The sequence below is a fragment of the Elephas maximus genome, chromosome 3, assembly GCF_024166365.1.
Source record: "Elephas maximus indicus isolate mEleMax1 chromosome 3, mEleMax1 primary haplotype, whole genome shotgun sequence".
Taxonomy (NCBI): Eukaryota; Metazoa; Chordata; class Mammalia; order Proboscidea; family Elephantidae; genus Elephas; species Elephas maximus.
The window spans coordinates 180,612,927-180,632,440 of NC_064821.1; the positions used below are offsets into that span (position 1 = coordinate 180,612,927).

At 37.8% G+C, this 19,514-nt stretch overlaps 1 protein-coding gene across 3 annotated transcripts in view; it reads left to right on the plus strand.

The window, feature by feature from the left end:
• The window catches only part of OLFM3 (olfactomedin 3), a 218,221-nt gene that overhangs the window by 186,452 nt on the left and 12,255 nt on the right, over positions 1 to 19,514 (plus strand). For all 3 annotated transcript variants that reach the window (XM_049880230.1, XM_049880231.1, XM_049880229.1), the window contains 2 exons: positions 5,398 to 5,553; positions 8,130 to 8,349. In XM_049880230.1, coding sequence (XP_049736187.1) covers positions 5,398 to 5,553; positions 8,130 to 8,349 — 376 coding nt within the window. The remainder of the gene's footprint in view (positions 1 to 5,397; positions 5,554 to 8,129; positions 8,350 to 19,514) is intronic.

The window sequence follows — 19,514 nt, forward strand, 5'->3', positions numbered from 1 at the left end:
ATCAGCCACAGAAAACCCTGTGAAACTCTACTCTGCCACACATTGGGTCACCATGAGTCAAAATCAACCCATGGCACCTGGTTAGATGGCAGACAGGGGTATGATCTTTATTTATTTCTTTAATTGTGCTTTAAGTGAAAGTTTACAAATCAAGTCAGCCTCTCATACAAAAATTTATATACACTTTGCTATATACTCCTAATTGCTCTCCCTCTAATGAGACAGCACACTCCTTCCCTCCGTTCTCTCTTTTAGTGTACACTCAGCCAGCTTCTGACACCCTCTGCCCTCTCATCTCCCCTCCAGAATGGAGATGCCAACATAGTCTCATGTGTCTACTTGATCCAAGAAGCTAATTCTTCACCAGCATCATTTTCTATCCCATTGTCCAGTCCAATCCCTATCTGAAGAGTTGGCTTTGGGAGTGGTTCCTGTCTTGGGCTTAGAGAAGGTCTGGGGGCCATGACCACCGGGGTGCTTCTAGTTTCAGTCAGACCATCAAGTCTGTTTTTTTTTTTTTTTTTAATGAGAATTTGGGGTCTGCATCCCACTCACTGCTCTCCTGCTCCCTCAGGTATTCTCTGTTGTGTTCCCTGTCAGGGCAGTCATCGGTTGTAGCCAGGCACCATCAACTTCTTCTGGTCTCAGGCTGATGTAGCCTCTGGTTTATGTGGCCCTTTCTGTCTCTTGGGCTTGTAATTATCTTGTGTCTTTGGTGTTCTTCATTCTCCTTTGCTCCAGGTGGGTTGAGACCAGTTGATGCACCTTAGATAGCTGCTTGCCAGCATTTAAGACCCAGATGTCACTCTCCAAAGTGGGATGCAGAATGTTTTCTTAATAGACTTTATTATGCCAATTGACTTAGATGTCCCCCGAAACCATGGTCCCCAAACCCCTGCCCCTGCTACGCTGGCCTTTGAACCATTCAGCTTATTCAGGAAACTTCTTTGCTTTTGGTTTAGTCCAGTTGTGCTGACCTCTCCTGTACTGCATATTGTCCTTTCCTTCACCTAAAACAGTTCTTATCTCCGTCTAATTAGTGAATATCCCTCTCCCTCCCTCCCTCTCTCCCCGCTCTCTTAACCATCAAAGAATATTTTCTTCTCAGTTTAAACTATTTCTTGGGTTCTTATAGTTTTATAGTAGTGGTCTTATACAATACTTGTCCTTTTGCAACTAATTTCACTCAGCGTAATGCCTTCCAGATTCCTCCATGTTATGAAATGTTTCACAGATTCATCACTGTTCTTTATTGATGTGTAATGTTCCATTGTGTGAATATACCATAATTTGTTTATGCATTCATCCGTTGATGGGCACCTTGGTTGCTTCCATCTTTTTGCTATTGTAAACAGTGCTGCAGTGAACATAGGTGTGCATTTATCTGTTTGTGTAAAGGCTCTTATTTCTAGGGGTATGATCTTTAAACAGCTCATTCACTTTTAATCAAAGGATTGATTTAGTCATATAATCCCAAAACTGAACTTAGTGCTATTGAGTAGATCCTGACTCATAGTAATCCCATGTGTTACAGAGTAGAACTGCTCCTGACCCGTAGGATTTTCTTATCTATAATCTTTACAGAAGGCACTGCTGGGTGAATTCATACCACCAACCTTTATGTTAGTAATTGAGCACAAACCGCTGGTGCCACCCAGGCACCTTAGTCATATAATAAGGGAATACTATTAATAAGACTAAAAATAATAATTTACATCTTAATAATAAAAACTTACATCATAACCTTATCACCTCCATTCAATTCTCACAGCAGATGTAGTTCTTTTTCTAAGTCTATAGAAATGGAAACTGGAGCTTTTTGAGGTTAAAACACTTTCCAGTGTTACTCAAGTCAGTAGGTTGTGGATCGGTCTCATCCAACCTCCTTTTCTCGACATCATGCCATTGTCATCCAGAATACCACTGGTGGGATCCAAACTTATCAAAGTGACACATTGTCAAACATTTTAACAAGAATTTATATTAATGTATATTAGAAAAACATAACTAGTTTTGTGATATTTTAGGTCTTAATATATCAAAACTAAAGTTGTTCATCTTAAAAAAATGTTTTTTGTTAGCTATGTAACTTCTCTGTATTGTTGAATACGTCCTGCACTGTCTAGGTCAGTATTTCCAAAAGTGTGATTTCTAGAATATAATTTTGGCAACTTTGTCACCAATAAATTAAGTTTGAGAAACTGTGTACATGATAATTCACTCTTAGAAACTTCCAACACAAAATTTAATATTAAAGGTTCTGAGAAGTCCTATAGTTTAAAAAAAAAAAGTTTATGTTTGTTAAACTTGATGCTATCCAAACATAGCGGACCATGAAACTTGTTTTCTGAATAACCTGAATATCAGTTATGAATGAGAATAAAAATCTAAGTTTAACCTGAGCTTAATTTGTTTAATTTAACTTGAGTTAAAGTTTAATTTGAGTTCGACTTCAGAAAGGCCTGGGTCATTTTATTTATGTAAAGAACCAGATTAAATAAAGAATTCAAAGAAATTTTCAATGAGCTTGTCAAACTAGGTACAGAGGGTCTAAGTGTAAGGACACCTATAGAAAGCTGAACGTCAGAACAACATCTGGCACAAACAGACTGAAAGAGGAACCAAAACAGACTGGTTTCCTTTATACAAGCCTTAATGTGGTTATCCAGCCTAGCGTATGGTCAGGACATGCAAGGATAAAACTGATGCTCTCTGGGTCTCCACGATCAGTGGGAAACAACAATTCCATGCAGAGCCAGGAGGAAGAGCAAATAGCAGCCAAGAGCCAAATTCTTTCCAATTAGACAGATGTATCTCCAGCCTTTACCCCAAATGTCTCTCTTAAAATTATACATGACTCTGCAGTATAGAAGGTCACAATCAAATCTCAGCAAAAATCCTTTCAGTACCTTTTCCCACAACACAAATAAAATTGAAAATTAACTTGGTAGGCAACTCGGATGCAAAAGAGAGAGAGAGGCTGTTTGAGCTTTACCCAGAAAATCTTGCTTGTCATTTTCTAGTTGTCTGAACTCTGCCTGGGCACATGGTAATTCCTAGGAGGATGTTGGCCATACCGATTACATGGGTTTTCATAGATAAATGCCCATATTCAAATGTGCAGACAAGTTCTTTAACATAAATGGCTTTTCTTTATTCATATTTAACCATAAATGAAGTTAGAGAATTATTTTTGAAAGCATTGCATCTATGCAATATGCAGTTACCAGGCATTCAGTGTTTTCTCAGTAATTTTGCACTGTACTGAAGTTAAAAAAATTAAGCTTCCTGAGCTCAGGAATGATAGGAAATTAAGAAATATTTGATAGGGAAAATTCTCCTTAAAATATTAAAATTCTAATTACTCATCACTACTTTTTTTTTACTATTGGATACCAAAGATAATTGTATTCAATAGATACTTATTGAGCACTTATGCTGTGCTTGTTTTTGTGCAAAGTCTCGGAAATAAAAGATGAATAAGACACAGCTCTAACCTGGTGGAACTCACAGAGGGATAGCCGGTTTCTGGCCCCACCCAACACACACATTGCACAATTAGTTTTAATACAAACCAGACTGTGGTATGTCCTGACAAGACAAGACTGTGTACAGCACGATTATGGATCAAGACAGCAGAGAGAAATGAAACAGGGAAACACGACCGTGTCTGGCAAGACAAATGGAGGCACTGAGGCAGACCCACGCAGCAAAGCTCACTGTCTTTTCTGAATGCCTTAGTTCTAAGGAAGAGATCAACCAAGGGTTGTTAATAGCTGGCTGGCCCTCTAAGTTTTGTGACTTTACCTACTGGTAAAATTTATTTCTGAATACGTTATCCTTTCCTAATTTGTAATTCTTACTTTTTTCAGTTAATATAACTTTTTACTGATTACATAAATAATACATGTTCATTTTAAAATAATGTGACTAACACATTAAAATCTATGAAACAAAGTAAAAACTCATCTGAAATACCACCACCATTTTTTTGACGGCTATGCTTTGATGTATCTATGCGTATAAAACATATAATTCTATGCATATGGATTTACATATAATATAGTTACCAGGGATCATTTCCTGCAATATTTATTTTCTTACCTCTCTTCTCTCCCCACACCTCAGCCATTACCCTGAAAACCAGTATTAACAACTTAATATGCATTCTTTTAATCCTCCCATACCTCTCTCCGTAATTTTTACTTGTATATTCCGTTTTCTTTTATACACACACCTGTATACGCACACACACACACACACACATACAAATGCCTGTGTCTGTATTTGATTTATAATAAAAGGATCAAATTATATAAAGTTCTTTACATTTTACTTTTCTCACTTAATAATAGATTATGGAAATCCCTCCATGTCAAGCAAGCAGTTCTTCTCAGACTTTAATAGGCATAAGAATCACTTGGGGATTTTGTTAAAATGCAGATTCTGATTCAATGGCTCTGGGGCAGGGCTGAGATTCCGCATGTCTGACAAGCTCTCTGATGATGTCAAAGTGTTACAGACAACACTTTTGGTACACATAGTATAGAGATCTGTGTTATTCTTTACGATGGTTTACTGACATCTCATTTTTCAGTTCATTCAATACCCACCCCCCCCACACACACACTTTTAGAGGTCTTCACTTTGTCTACAGAATTTTTCTGCCACAAAAATTAGACTACTCTTCCTTTCCTCTCATTTTTACGTGCTTTATAACTCACCTCTTTGCTACTTCTAAATAGTCCTTCAATGGACCTGTAATGGTGTCATCAGCTTATCATGTGCTTAGGGCCTATTTACCAAGCATCTGATAGAACCACCATCTTTAAGTTTCCTTAAAGAGTATGGTCTTTGATTTAGGAGATCTCTCAGCACTACCATATTCATCTCGGTTAATTCAGTCTCACTTCAGGGAGTACTTTACACTCATCATGAAGTAACTGTACTGGAATGAGTCCATGTCGGTTTGTTGGACACGTCACTACCACCCAGAATTGCTAAGTATTCCATATCTTGAAGAAGTCAGAGTTAGTACTTAAAGAAGCAACTTATTTTGACATCTAATAGGTTGGGCGTTATAAGCTTACAAAGCCCTAGAATGAAAATTGTATTTTTGAAATTTATTTTTCTGATGTATTAAATTCTTATTTATATTCAGTCATTTCTAATACTAGAATACCCTTTTGATTATTTCCCACCTAATATAATATTCTGTTGCTGAATTTTCTGAAGGCTTATCGTGAAGAATTGTCCTGTAAGTGTGTACTATGGGAAGGCAGTTATGGATTTGGCATTTCTAGTTCTTTATGTAAATGTCATTATTACTCCTTCAGAAGTAGTTGCATGTAACAGTAAACTAACAATAATGAACATTCCAATGTTCTTGTTTAACAGGTTCAGAACATGTCTCAGTCTATCGAAGTCTTAAACTTGAGAACTCAGAGAGATTTCCAATATGTTTTAAAAATGGAAACTCAAATGAAAGGGCTAAAGGCCAAGTTTCGGCAGATTGAAGATGATCGGAAGACACTAATGACCAAGCATTTTCAAGTAGGTTTGACTTCCGCAATCTTGGAGTTTTCAGATAGATGTGTAGGCACCACAGTGTTTACGGCAAAGGGAAATTCCAAGGAAAATGAATAATTCAATTATCTAAGCTTTTCTGATGATTTTATATCCTGGTAATATGAGAAGAAATAGAGAAGATATAAATTATTAAAAGATACAATAATACCACTAATATCAGCATGTAAAAAGAGGGTTGTTTCATAATTTCATACAAATAAAGTCCTTTTCTAGATTTAGATTTTAAGTAGTTTATAGTAGCAATGGTCTAGAAACACTGAAAATAGGGAAATACTGCTTTAAGCTTGCTGTGTAGACTTTTATTAACCATGTATGACAGTGTCAAGGATTAAAAAGAGAAACCTGACTCTGATAATGTCATTTGAACCTCTGTCAAAAAGGAATAATCTCTTTACAGGAGCTTAGCCCTTTATAGTTTATAAAACACTTAAGCAGGTTTTGTCTTCTACACTCTTTAAGATGGAAAGCTTTTGTAGCTATTATACTTGAGACTGTCATTCTTAAAGAAGGAAATCTGTGTTGTGCAAGGTATAGTAGCTACAGCCTTTGCTATGACAGTAACATACTAGAAAGTGGAATTCTAGAGGGAGTTAGCAGGCACAGAGCTATGTCATCCTACTTTAACCTTGTAACCCTGATTCATGTTTCAGAGTAGAACTGTATTTCATGGGGTTTCCAGTGACTATGAATTTTCAAAAGCAGACCGCCATGCCTTTCCTCTGAGGTGCCTCTGGGTGGATTATGAACTGCCTACTTTTCAGTTAGTAGCCGAGTGCTTAACTACTTACGCCACCCAGAGGCTCCAGTATGTCCATTAAAATAAAAATAAAAAAAAAACCCGTTGCCTTCGTGTCGATTGTGACTCGTAGCGACTCTATACAGGTACAGTAGAACTGCCCCATAGGGTTTCCAAGGAGCACCTGGTGGATTCAAACTGCCAACCTTTTAGTTAGCAGCTGTAGCTTTTACCCACTAGGCCACCAGGGTTTCCTGGTATGTCCCTAATAGAATGTAAAATCTTTCACTGTGACAGTTGTTGTAATATACATCGGGTGGTACCAGCAGAACTATTTTTGCTATAATCCTAATGAAGCAACTGTGTCTTCCTTTAGGAATATGACAAGATGCTCAAACTAATAAGTTTATTGCAAAATGAGCCACCAAAATGAGCAAAGTTCTGCAGTTCTGCCTTTTGACTGTGATACTTATGAATCTTTCTCATTATTAAGGCCCTCTTCACTCCTCCACTCACCATGCACACTCAAAGAATCCTGAACTTAGAGAGCAAGTGGAAATTTCCCTACCAGAAAGAAGCCCATAAATCAGGGGAGCAATGGGAGCTCTTGGTATTTTAATGTATTTACGGTAATAATATCTTCCAAATGTAATTTAAAAATGCAATTTTCAGCTCCTTAAATTAGTCAGTATACAGCATGGTTTCTGACAGCACCTATGGTTTATTCTTAAATGATCATGATAGTGACAGCTCTTTCCAGAAATTGTATCATCTAATTCACAATTGAATCAAACTCAGGAAATATTTTCATCGACCCTACCACTTCGACACATCTAAAAGCTGCAGGTAAAACTGCCAGTGTGGCTCAGCCCTGTGATGGCTAGGGGTGGGGAACACTGTTCGGGCAGCATAAGCTTCTGGTTCTCTTGACAAAAATCAGTGTTTTAGTTTCAAACAGCTCTGTGCCAGGCTCTTCTATTGCATAAACTGTGCGCACGTTGGTCCCTGAGAGTATTAAACAACTCTACCTTACTTTGACCTCTAAATTATCTACACTAAGGTAGAGAGTCAGGGTGTGGGGAATAATTCAAAACGGTAAACAGTAACATATATTACTTTGAGCTCTGGGATGCTTTGCATGATTTATTATACTTGCTGAGCTTACCTTCCTAATGATGTTGTGCTAAGATGGATATTTAAAGAGAGTTAGGAATACCTGAGCAATTGTGCTTTGAAAGGCTAGAGTGGAAGATGACCACAACTGGGAAAAATTCTGTCAGAGAAAAGCTGGCCCTGGATCTGTAATTTCCTGTAAGTGCCTCTATAGCGTGGATAATCAGCAGATAAGTAATTAAAGTTAACAGGATATTTGACCTGTTTTTAACAACTTCATTCAAACTTCATGCGTACTTAGAAGATGAATGCTGCTTATGTCTCCTGACTAAATAATCCTCCACTATTGTTCACTTTCTAAACAAGCTAACAGAAAGTGAGATAATACGTAAACCCATAATTGCTACCGTTGGAAGTTTTTCTAATTATGATAAGGATCAATTTGTTCTACAGAAAAGCATATAAGCCATTTAAAGAGAGGTTCTTGTATTGAAAAGCTAAGATATAAATGAATTTACTACTAATAATCATGTGTCTGCTTGCATTTTCACAAAATACCTAATTTCAACCAAAAATCAACAAAGAATTTTGAAGCTGCTTTAATAATCTCCTTTAAGTATCTTATTAAACAGAACGTGGCAGCTTGATCTGTTTTAAATGACTCTCAGGAACAATTGGCTACTTTTCACAGGAGTTGAAAGAGAAGATGGACGAGCTCCAGCCCTTGATCCCTGTACTGGAACAGTACAAAACAGATGCCAAGCTAATCACTCAGTTCAAGGAGGAGATTCGGAATCTGTCAGCTGTTCTCACTGGGATTCAGGAGGAAATCGGGGCCTACGATTACGAGGAGCTACATCAAAGGGTGCTTAGCTTGGAAACCAGACTTCGTGACTGCATGAAAAAGCTAAGTAAGTAGAACAATTTCATTTGTCTTTCTAAGTTGTGTTTTTAAGTAGTTTCAATGAACACTGCATTCTAATGTTTTGCAAATAGTCATAAAGTACCTAATTGTAGGCAAACCACTGCTGCTTTCTAAGTGGAAAGTGTTTCTTAATGACTTGAGTGTATCTGCGTGCTCAGTATTATTTGATTAACCATTGTCTGAATTTCAGAATACCTTGCGGAACTGCTGGTGGCGTAGTGGTTAAGTGCTACGATTGCTAACCAAAACGTTGGCAGTTCAAATCCACCAGGTGGTCCTTGGAAACTCTATGGGGCAATTCTACTGTGTCCTATAGGGTCACTATGAGTCAGACTCGACAATAACGGGTTTTCTTTTTTTTTGATGTTACCGTTTGGTGGCTTGAAATAACTTGTCTGGAAACATAGCCAATTCTATTAGCTACGCTAATGGAAATAAGTTCTACTACAGACGTATAATATGGGATGGTCAATCACTGCTTGTCTATGAGAGAGGGGTGGCAATTTGATAGTGAAGAAAGCTGGAGACTTCAGAGGAAGTAGTCCTGGGACTAAATGTGAAACTGCAATGATTAAAGCAAACCAAAATTATTCCTCCACTATGCACAGTTTACCATTAGCTGTTCTGATAACCAACCAGCCAACTGCTGTCAAGGTGATTCCAACTTAATGCGACCCTATGTACGTCAGAATAGAACCGGAGTTCTGATAGACCCAAGAAAGAAAAAAGGAGGCTTCTACTCAAATAGGTATTCCCCACTCTGCAAAAGGCCAGCCATATGACACGGGTTCTGGACTCAGGATCTTGCCTTCTAAAATTTGTGATTCAGTCTTGTCTGAGCTTACATACTATTCCATGTCATCCATGAGCTGATTATTCAGTTGAGGTCATCATGGGACTAGTCTCTAATGTAAATACAAAACAACACTGAGTTTCTGTTAAAGGCAATAAAAAAAAAAAAATTGGAAATGGATCCTGGCGATAATTTTACAACATGGTGACCGTAATTAATGGAACTGAATTGTACACATAAAAATGGTTGAAATTGAAATGTATTTATATATGATATAACCTGAGAAAGCAGACACCTGTCAGAGAAGGAAAACGCAAATATTTTCCACCAATAGAGATCGATAGAAAAGTGGTAAGACTGAACCTTGTCAAAGGTAGAAAACTTGGGAGACCCAGAAAAACAAAGGAGCCCCATTGATTTCCTACTCTGACAGGTTTTGCTGTGTATAAATGTAGGTATAGATATAGGTACAGGCATAGGTAGAGATAGAGATAGATATGGATTAGCACAGTGGCTGCAACAATGGTCTCAAACATAGCAATGATTGCGAGGACGGTGCAGGACTGAGCAGTGTTTTGTTCTGCTGTATATAAAGGGTTGCTATGAGCCTGAACTGACTCAATGGCACCTAACAGCAACATCAGCAAAATGTCTATATCTATATTGATATTTATCCAAATAGATAGGTGGATATGTAGAAATACGTATATGTGTGTATATATATAGATTGGAAACCCTGGTGGTGTAGTGGTTAAGTGCTACAGCTGCTAACCAAGGGGTCGGCAGTTCGAATCCGCCAGGCACTCCTTGGAAACTCTATGAGGCAGTTCTACTCTGTTCTATAGGGTCGCTATGAGCCGGAATCGACTTGACGGCACTGGGTTGGGTATATATAGATATGTATCTATCTATCTATATACACACACACGTGTGTGTGTGTGTATTATCACACACACCACACACAAAATGACCATGAATTGAATCAGGAGGGATTTTAAGTCCATTTAGGAACAGTATTTTAGTTGTTGACATGATGGGACAGGACGAGAAGGGCAACTCAATAACCGGAGAAAGTGTTTTCTCAAGGTAAAGAGAAACTGTTCTGGAATAGGAAATAAGCTTGGAAGAAGAATTAAAGCATTTGAGAAGAAATGGTTAATCAATTTCTAGTAAAGAAAACTTCAGTGAATAAATGTAAATTTTTTAAATCAAGTTTGAATGAAATTTCAAAAGCATTATGGAGACTCAAGCGATTTAAAAAAAAAAAAGCTAAATGAAAAATGTCACATTCATTTATCACAGCCTCAAAACAATGCGGAGAATTGTCATATCAGGAGCCCTACTGCAGGCACCCCAGATTTTCCAAGGGAACCCAACAAAGTTAATCAGAAGGAAATAGCATAAACCTTAAGGCTAAAGACATGTACAGGAATTCTCAGCTCCTCATTCCTCATTAATCAAGGTCCATATCTTTTCATCTGTAGCTGTTATCCTAACAATCAACTATCTAGATTTCATGGCTCCAGTTCTTACCCTTCTCCTAATCATTGTCCAAATTATTTCAGAATGAGTTTTATGAAATAGAAATCTGAAATTATCCTAATCTGCTTAAAAGCCCCAGTGGATTCTCTGTGTCCTAGAATACAGTCCATGGCTTATGAGACCCTTCATGTGCAGTCCTCTCTACCTCTGCATTCGATGTCCTGCCACTTCCTCCTTCACATGCTGTATCCCACTCACATGCGTCCTGTACTTTCTTACCACAGGGCCACTACGAGAGGCTATTTATTCCTTCTGTTGTAACATTCTTTCCCCTACTTACGTGTTCTCTATCCACACACTTTTCCCTGTCACATATGACTGACTCCTATTCATTCTTCTGGTCTCAGCTCAAATGTCATGTCTTGTCAAAATCCTTCATTGCCCTCTCAGACTAGTCTATGTGACTTCAAAAGCCGTGGTATTCCACCGGTGATTGGACTTTCCATGTTTCATTACCATTGCCTGTGTAATTGAGTATCTCCCTTGCTAGACTTTTGTTCCGTGAGGACAAGAACAATGTCTGTTTTGATCACTCTAAATGTTGTATATTCCAATGACCAGAAAAATGGCTGGCAATGAAACACTACTTAATAAATATTTGCTGAACAAATTAATTCTATAAGGAGGTATTGTAATGATTTCTAACCTTTTCAACAGAACAAAAATTAGCTATTTCAAATGGTGAGGAAAATGTTTTTCTTGTTAAAAAAAATCCTTCCTTTTAGCCACGTAGTATTTAAGTTGAAATAGTATAGAAGGGATTAAGAATAAGCAAGACAAAAGTTATTGATTTGGCATAGCAGTTATACACTTCCTTCGTATGTTCTGCTTTTAAAACCGAGTTGTGAAATTTATTGTTAACATACAATAGGTAAACATTACTCCCACGACATAAGGAAATTCTGATCTTATATTTGTTATTTTTTAATCAAGAAATACAATATTTTTATACGAATAGTGTGCACCCTCTGCATTTGTTTGCCAGCCGCGCTCTCACTGCCACGAGGTGTTTTCTTAAGCGTGCTATGCTATTTTTCTTTTTTTTTACAGCTACATATAGAAGAGGATTGGCATGGCAGCACCTGTAAGGGTGCCTCATGGGGGGAAGGTGCGCCTGGCAAACAAATACAGCAGGCGTGCACTATTTGTGTAAAAATACGGTACCTTTAGTTCAATGCACATATTACTTACATAGCTTGACAGATGATGTCTCCACCAAACAAATTAAGAAGGACACTGTAAACCAAGAATTACACATTGGAGTGTTCTCAATGCCCAAGTTAATTTGGGGGTTACGAGGAAGTATCCAAATGCATATTTTATTAGCTCATATGCCCAGGCAGAGATATGCAGTCCTAATAAAATGAAGTATAAAGCCAGATAGTCACAGAAGGAATAAGTAAGGTATACTCATAAAGTATCTGCATAAAGTTTTTCTGTAAATGACAGTGCACAGGACTGGTCTGTGGAAGGCTTTGTTCATAGTGACTTGCCTTGGAAAAGGTCCGTTTGTTATAGACAAACCCTTCCAGACCCTGAGAATCAATTCACTCTTCTGTTTCCACCATCTTACACTGAAGTCGATCACATAGGCTCTGTATGCTAAGATCAGGTTTCTGCTATGTAAAAATAGTCCCCCTAAAGCAAGGACAGGCAATAAGATGGTTCTGTCTAGTAAAGACATTGAGCTTTAACATGTACCATTTACAGTTTTGGGGGATTAACACTTGAAAAACTCAGAATTTTCTCAATTTTGGAAGTGAATGTTACTCATGACGTATATTCTGCCTGGGTTTACTTAGCTGGCAATAACATCGACCGTAGTAGGTTGTTCTACACTCCTCTCTTATTTTTCATAACCCTCAGTTTGTTTTTCTTTCCGAACCTACATATAACTAGCTCCTCCCACACAACTTCCTCCGATACTGAAAAATATATTTGGGACAAAAGGAGTTAATCCAACTGGACACAAATTTATGCTTTTCCTTCATACTGAAGCATGGATAGTGTTTCGTCGATGGGCTTAGGTCTTTGGATGGTGATCCACAATGTATATATATTTTAATATCAAAGACTTTTTAAATAAATTTTTCCTCATAGACTACAAGTTTTAAAATGATTTTTCAAATAAACTGCATTAATTAATAAGTATTCATTTTTATTTTGACTAATAAAAACATAGACTCTAGTAACCAATAAAAATACCAAACGACAGCGAAACCAGTATTTAACTTCCTTATTTAATGCGATGATTGCTGTTTGAGTTAAAAGATATGGCCTTACCATTGTTGTTGTTGTTGGTCGTTAGCTGCTGCTGAGTCGATTCCAACCCTAGACCTTATAAAATGAAAATAGCTCTCACACGTTATAACCTCTTTCCTAGGTTATTAGCAGCCCTTGGATTCCTATACATTTGGTAGAGAGGTCAGTGCCTCAGTGAATCTAACTCATTGATCATTTTTGTCCTAAGAACTGGGTAGTATTCTCTATCATATGATGTTTATGCCAGTCAATCCAAACTACTTATTAAGCATCTCCTGAGCAGAGAGGATATTTATCACCTGGGCCACAGCCCTTAATTACAGTGTAAAAAACATGCCCAGGCAGAGATACGCAGCCTTAATGAAATGAAGTATAAAGCCAGACAGATAATCACTTAAAGAATAAGTAAATGAATCTTAACATTTTTCGTTTAAAAAAAAAAAAGCTAGCCCAATTTAAATGAGAATGATAAGATGTATTCAGTAGGAGAAGAAACTAAACATATAATTTTGAGTGTGGCACTAGGTTACAGTTTGATTAACACTTTACTTAATATTCTTCCTTCCTGGGAATTGGTACAGGTTGGGCCAAATATCTTTGAGAACCCTTCAAGCTCATAAGTACCTAATATAAAAATATCAAATATCATGGGCTCAGTTGAGAAAACAGACACTAATTATCAACAGGACCACTGACAGGAACTCATGTTGCCATTGACTCGATTTTGATTTATGGCAACTCCATAGGCCACAGGGTAGAGCTTCTCTATAGGAATTTCTTGACTGTTGTCTTTATGGAGGCAGATTGGTAAACCTTTCTTCTGTGGCGCTGCTGGGTGGGTTTGAACTGTCAATCTTTAGATTAGTAAACAAGCGGAAACAATTGGACCACCCAAGGACCCTATTGACAGGAAGAGTAGAGAAAAAAAAAAAAATCTGTGGCTCAATGTTCCAAACATATCTAAAATCCAGTCGCTCTGGTGTGTAGTGGTTAAGAGCTACGACTGCTAACCAAAAGGTCGGCAGCTCAAGTCTGCCTGGCACTCCTTGGAAAACCTATAGGGCAGTTTTACTCTGTCCTATAGGGTCACTAGGAGTTGGAATCGACTCAACAGCACTGGGTTTCATTTGTTTTTTTTTTAATAGGGTCACTAAGAGTCAGAATCAACTCGACGTCAACAAGTTTGGTTTTTTTGTTTTTGTATTTAATGCTGCTCAGATCTAGAGTGGAACATGGGATAATTACGGTATCAGCAATTTAGTAAGAGGAACGAGAAGACTCATTCATCGATGGCCTCTTCACTATCCCCAGAAGCCTCTCAGTACACACAGCCAATTAGCAGAGGGTAGAAATGGATTGGGGAGAGACAGCATAAAATTGCAACAATGATGAATGCATTTCCATTCCCCTCTTCAGTAGATTTAATTGTAGGTAATATGTCACAGTCCTACAAATTTTAAGATACTAAAATACAAACTAGCCTCACTGCCTGCAAGGTCTAAGTTACTCCCAAATAGTAAATAAGGTGCTGAGGGAAACACAAGTCATTGAGACCAGTAGGGCACCATTTAGCTTGTTTTTTCACTAGAGAATTGAAGGTTTGGAGAATACAGAAATTAGAAAAAGGCTCCAACAGCAATGCACCCTAGTGGCCCAAGTGAGATACAGTAGTGCTCTTTCCTAACTGCTTAATTTTCTCCTGTGAGAGACTGATTAGAATAAAGTCCCCTGTGTTTAATTATATCCTATCACATTCCTAGACACACAGAATATAATTATGTGCATGTGAGAATTAGACTAAAAAACCGTAGTTAAAACTCCCACACCCCCCTTGAGATCACCAATATATATGTACTGTAGATGATAATCAGGCTTTTCACCTTTCTAGATCCCCCTCCCCAATCACCTCGCATCTTAGTACTATTTTGGGGTAATGGTTTGGTGCCATCTACTGACTCATCAGATGCATCTTTCTATTAACACAAATGATTTTGAGGCTTCATGATTAGTAAAGTATCAATAGCATTTAGAAGCTTGACGTGTTACAAATAATGAGACTTGGTCTTGCTGTCTTTATCTTGTGTATGGCATATTACCCCATAAATAGTCTATGGGGTAATCATCTGCACATTGAACAAATATTTATTGACTGCCTAATGAGCGCTGGCACTTTGCTAGGTACTTGGAGATACAAAGATGAATAGGAAAGAGCCTCTCTATGCTGTCAAAAAGCTTGCATTTTAGTGAAAAGCCAACAAGCATATAAGCAGATGACTCCAGTAATATGGAGTGCTTACTGTTTGACAGGCACTACACCAGCTATTTTACATATGTTAGTTCTAATCTATGCAACAGCTCTGGGTCCGGCATTATTACTGGCAATTTATTGGAAACCAATACTCAGTTGAAGTTAACTTGCCTAAGGTACATGTTGGAGGTGGGATTCAAATACAGCTATGTTCATCTGAGTTCAAAGACTGAGCTCTCTTCCTCATGTATGATGTCTTTTATGCAGTACATGCAGTAATACAGAAATGCCCTAGACAGATCAATAAGTTTAAGCCAGTGAATAGAACCACCATCCACACAATTGCTGACCAGAGAGTGATTCTTGATTATTCTCTGTATCACACTCCCCCATCCAATCACAGTATCTTTTTCCCCCTCTTATCTCTCTAGAAAATTCACCCTCTTTTCTGCATCCTCATTTCTACCACTGTAGTCCAGAGCACCATTTATCATTTATCAGTTGGATTATTGCAATGGCCTCCTAACCACTTGCCTGCCTGAAGTCATCCCTTGTCCACCACACAAGGTATTGAGAGCAATCTTCCCCAAATACAGATCTAAATATATTACACCTATCTTTAAAATTCTTGAGTGGTTTATCTTTAAAATTAAATCTTCACACCTTTGTAGGGAACCCGCCTACTTCTCTAGTCCTTTTTTCTCAAGTTTCCACCATGCACTCACTCTAAACGTCACTCATTCTGATCTTTCAGTTCTTCAATTGTGTATGCTTTCTTCACCTCCTGGACATTGAACCTGCTTTCCCCTTCATGGAATACTGTTCCTCCCCGTATTACCTAGTCAAATTCTAACTTTTATTTTAATTTTACACACCAGACACCAACTCTTCTGAGGAGCCTTCCCTGATTGCTCATGAAATGATTGAATTCCCCTGGCATGTGCGCCCACAACCCTCCACCTCTCTCTCCCATGACATTTAGCACACTTTACAGAAAATGCTCATTTGCTTTTTTTTATTTTTTAAATCTTTACCCACTTATTGGAGGCCCTGAGCAGTACAAACAGTTAAAACACTCAGTTGTTAGCTGAAAGTTTGAGGGCTCAAGTACACCCAGAGGCACCTTGAAGTGAGGCCTGTCAATTTACTTCTGAAATAAGCCACCAAAAACCTTGTGGAGCACAGTTCTACTCTGACACACATGGGGTCACCATAACTAAAAGTGGACTGCACAACAACTGTTCTTTTACTCACTTATAGACAAGTTGTCCATGCTCTGAAAGGTCAGGGAACATCCCTGTCTGGTTCCAGTTGAATTCTTAGAGGCTATCGCAATATACCTGAAACGTTGTTATGTGACGTCAAGCCAATTCTGACTCATAGCAACCCTATAGAACAGAGTAGAGCTGCCCCATAGGGTTTCCAAGGCTGTGATCTTTACGGAAGTAGGCTGCCACATCTTTCTCCCATGGAGCGGCTGATGGGTTCAAACTGCCTACCTTTCAGTTAGCAGCTGAGCGCTTACCCACTATACCACCATAGTAGGTAAAAGATTAATGTCTCTCGAGTGTTTAGGGCAAATGTTATTTTCAAGATAAAAATACTTACGTTACCTTGTGAAAACAAACCAGTGTATATCCAATAAGCTTATATCTAGATCTTAAAAAAAGAAAAAAAAAAAATATTTTGAGGGGGGAAAAGACAACAAAAGTGTATCCTTCCCTGCTTCACCTTTATTTTGTTTGCACTTTGTCCTTCTTTCTTCAATATCATTGCAGTATCTTATTCCCTGGCACCTGATATTGTGCACTATTCAGCACACAAAGCAAGAGACACTGGAAATCTCAGTGAAAGCAGGAATTACCAGAGAAGGCAAACTGTGTGCATGGGGTAAGGGGAGTCAGATTTCACTTAGATATTTAATAAGAGAAAGTTGTAAGACTACTCTCTCAAATTAAGTTGGGGACGCCTTCAGATAAGTCATCTACCAAAGACAATCCCATTCTCCCCACAACTCTGGACTGTAGCATTAAATGGGAATTTTTCCAGTGCCCATGCATTTGATGATGATTCGTTCTTCTGGAACCCTGGAACCCGAGTTATTTCAGCTACAATATTTTGAATAATTGTGTTTTTTTTTTTTTTTACCATAAATCGAATGATTTATCTTTCTTTATTTATGTTTTACATTTTCCTGGTTTACAACTAAAGTATAAGCCTCTCAAGGACATAAAACATGTGTTTTCAGAGACAAGCATGATTTGCCAAATGATTTGGGATTTCACAACACAATTCTCCTTCGTTCAGTTTGAATGTTTACTAGGCTTCTCCTTAAAGATATGTCCATGCTGTCAAATTAAAAAAGAATCCAGGCTTAGACAGGGAGACACTTTATTCTGAAGAAAGACTACTGTAATAGGGAGAATGTTTCGGTCCCAGAAATCTGCAAGTATCTCAAAATTAGACAGAGAAAGACATTTTTAATAGGATAAGGAGGGGTAAGTAAAGATTAGTAGAGACTTTTTAAGGGGAAGGGGAAATGTCTCACTGTAGAGTCCCTAAATGATGTAAACAGTTTACATGCCTGGCTGCTAGCTGAAAGGCTGGAAGTTCTAGTCCTCCCAGAGGCATCTTGGGAGAAACACCTGACAATCTACTTCTGAAAAAATCAGCCATTGAAAACCCAATAGAGCACAGTTCTGCTTTGACATATATGGGATCACCATGAGTCTGAATCAACTCAGCAACTGGCTTGGTGATCAGCTGATTATTAGGATAAACTGATATCAACTGATGTCCCTCTTCCTAGTGGTTGCTCAGGCTTGGGGACAAGCAGAATTCAGGGACCTGTAGGAAGGAGAGAAGCCTGACTAAAAGATTGGTCAAGATAAAGCAAAGTAAGAAATGGGCAATCGTGAACACTTGGTCAATAATATAAGACTTGTCCCAGAAAAAGAAAGAATTGAGACAATTTTTTAAAAATTTAAGAGTAACTTCGTTAGTTTTAGAAAATGGGGTATTTAGACACATGCGTCTTGTTCTTGAACCCATTTGCCAGACACCCACTGGTAATTCATTTTTTCACTCCATGCAATACAGCGTCTGTTATGTCCAGCTACATCCACACCTTTCCCTTAGCAGTATGGTTGATAAGACTGGCCGTGCAAATGAAAGTTTAAACGATATAAATAGATTTTACTACCAAATGTATAGTAGAGACAAACTTATTTTAAATAGTTTCAATAGGTAGATTTTTAAAGATCAAGCAATTTCCACTTCTTGCTACATGAATCTCCCAATGGCCTTTAGTAAAAAGAAATAACATTCTGTCCATAAACATAATTGCTACTCCATTTAATTTACTTAAATGGACACGGCCTTAGGATTCAAATCCAGGAGCTGTTAGTCTAGGATATTACAAGGTACAATTAAAGAAATTAGCCAAAGGGAAGACAGATGGTTTTTATGCTTCACTGATCCAAACAACTGATCTTTCTGCTGAATCCCTAATAATACCTTTTTCTGAACGACTGATGGATAAATACAGATTGTAACTTATCATTAAACAACATAATGTCTAAAAGTCATCAGAGAAGTAAAATGGTCACTTTCCTCAATTGCCTATTCAGTGTATTATCTGATATACAGAACACACACATGCCATATGTTATAAGATGCTAATGTTTTCATGTGTCTCAGGGCTGACAGAAGAGCATAGTAGGAGAAGATCAACGAAGCAAGACTCTTAAGTTCTGTCTTTGCTATCCACCTTTGCAGGAACGTTTGTCTTCCAGGCATTTGGGGAGATTATTCTTTCTGTCTGATTTCTTTTGTCCTCATAGAAAGAGAGTGTAAAGGGAGAAAGATACTGATTTATTTGAACAAAAGCTAGTTTTGCTGAGCTGAGAAATAGAAATGCCTTGATTATTTTATCTCACTTTATTTTTACATATTCTGCACTAAGGATATCTGTGCTTCCTACAAAAATCCACCAAATTATGGGTAAAAAGGTACCCCCATTTTATATACTCCTGCAAATTTTAATTTTGCTAATTTCATTTGGCAAGATTATTTTAGCTTGGGAAATTCATAACCTTTTGTAAGGGAAAATCCTTCTGGAAAGAAATCAACATTGAGAGCCTTTTTGTCTGTTTTTTGCTTCCCAAGAATAAGGGTAGATGATGATGATAATAATGAAGATGATTATCATGTTTTTGTTGTTGTTGTTCATTGATCTAACCACAACAAGAAGTACCATCTCTCCCCTACTAGCATGTAGAACTTTGTTCATTTCCTATATAGTCAA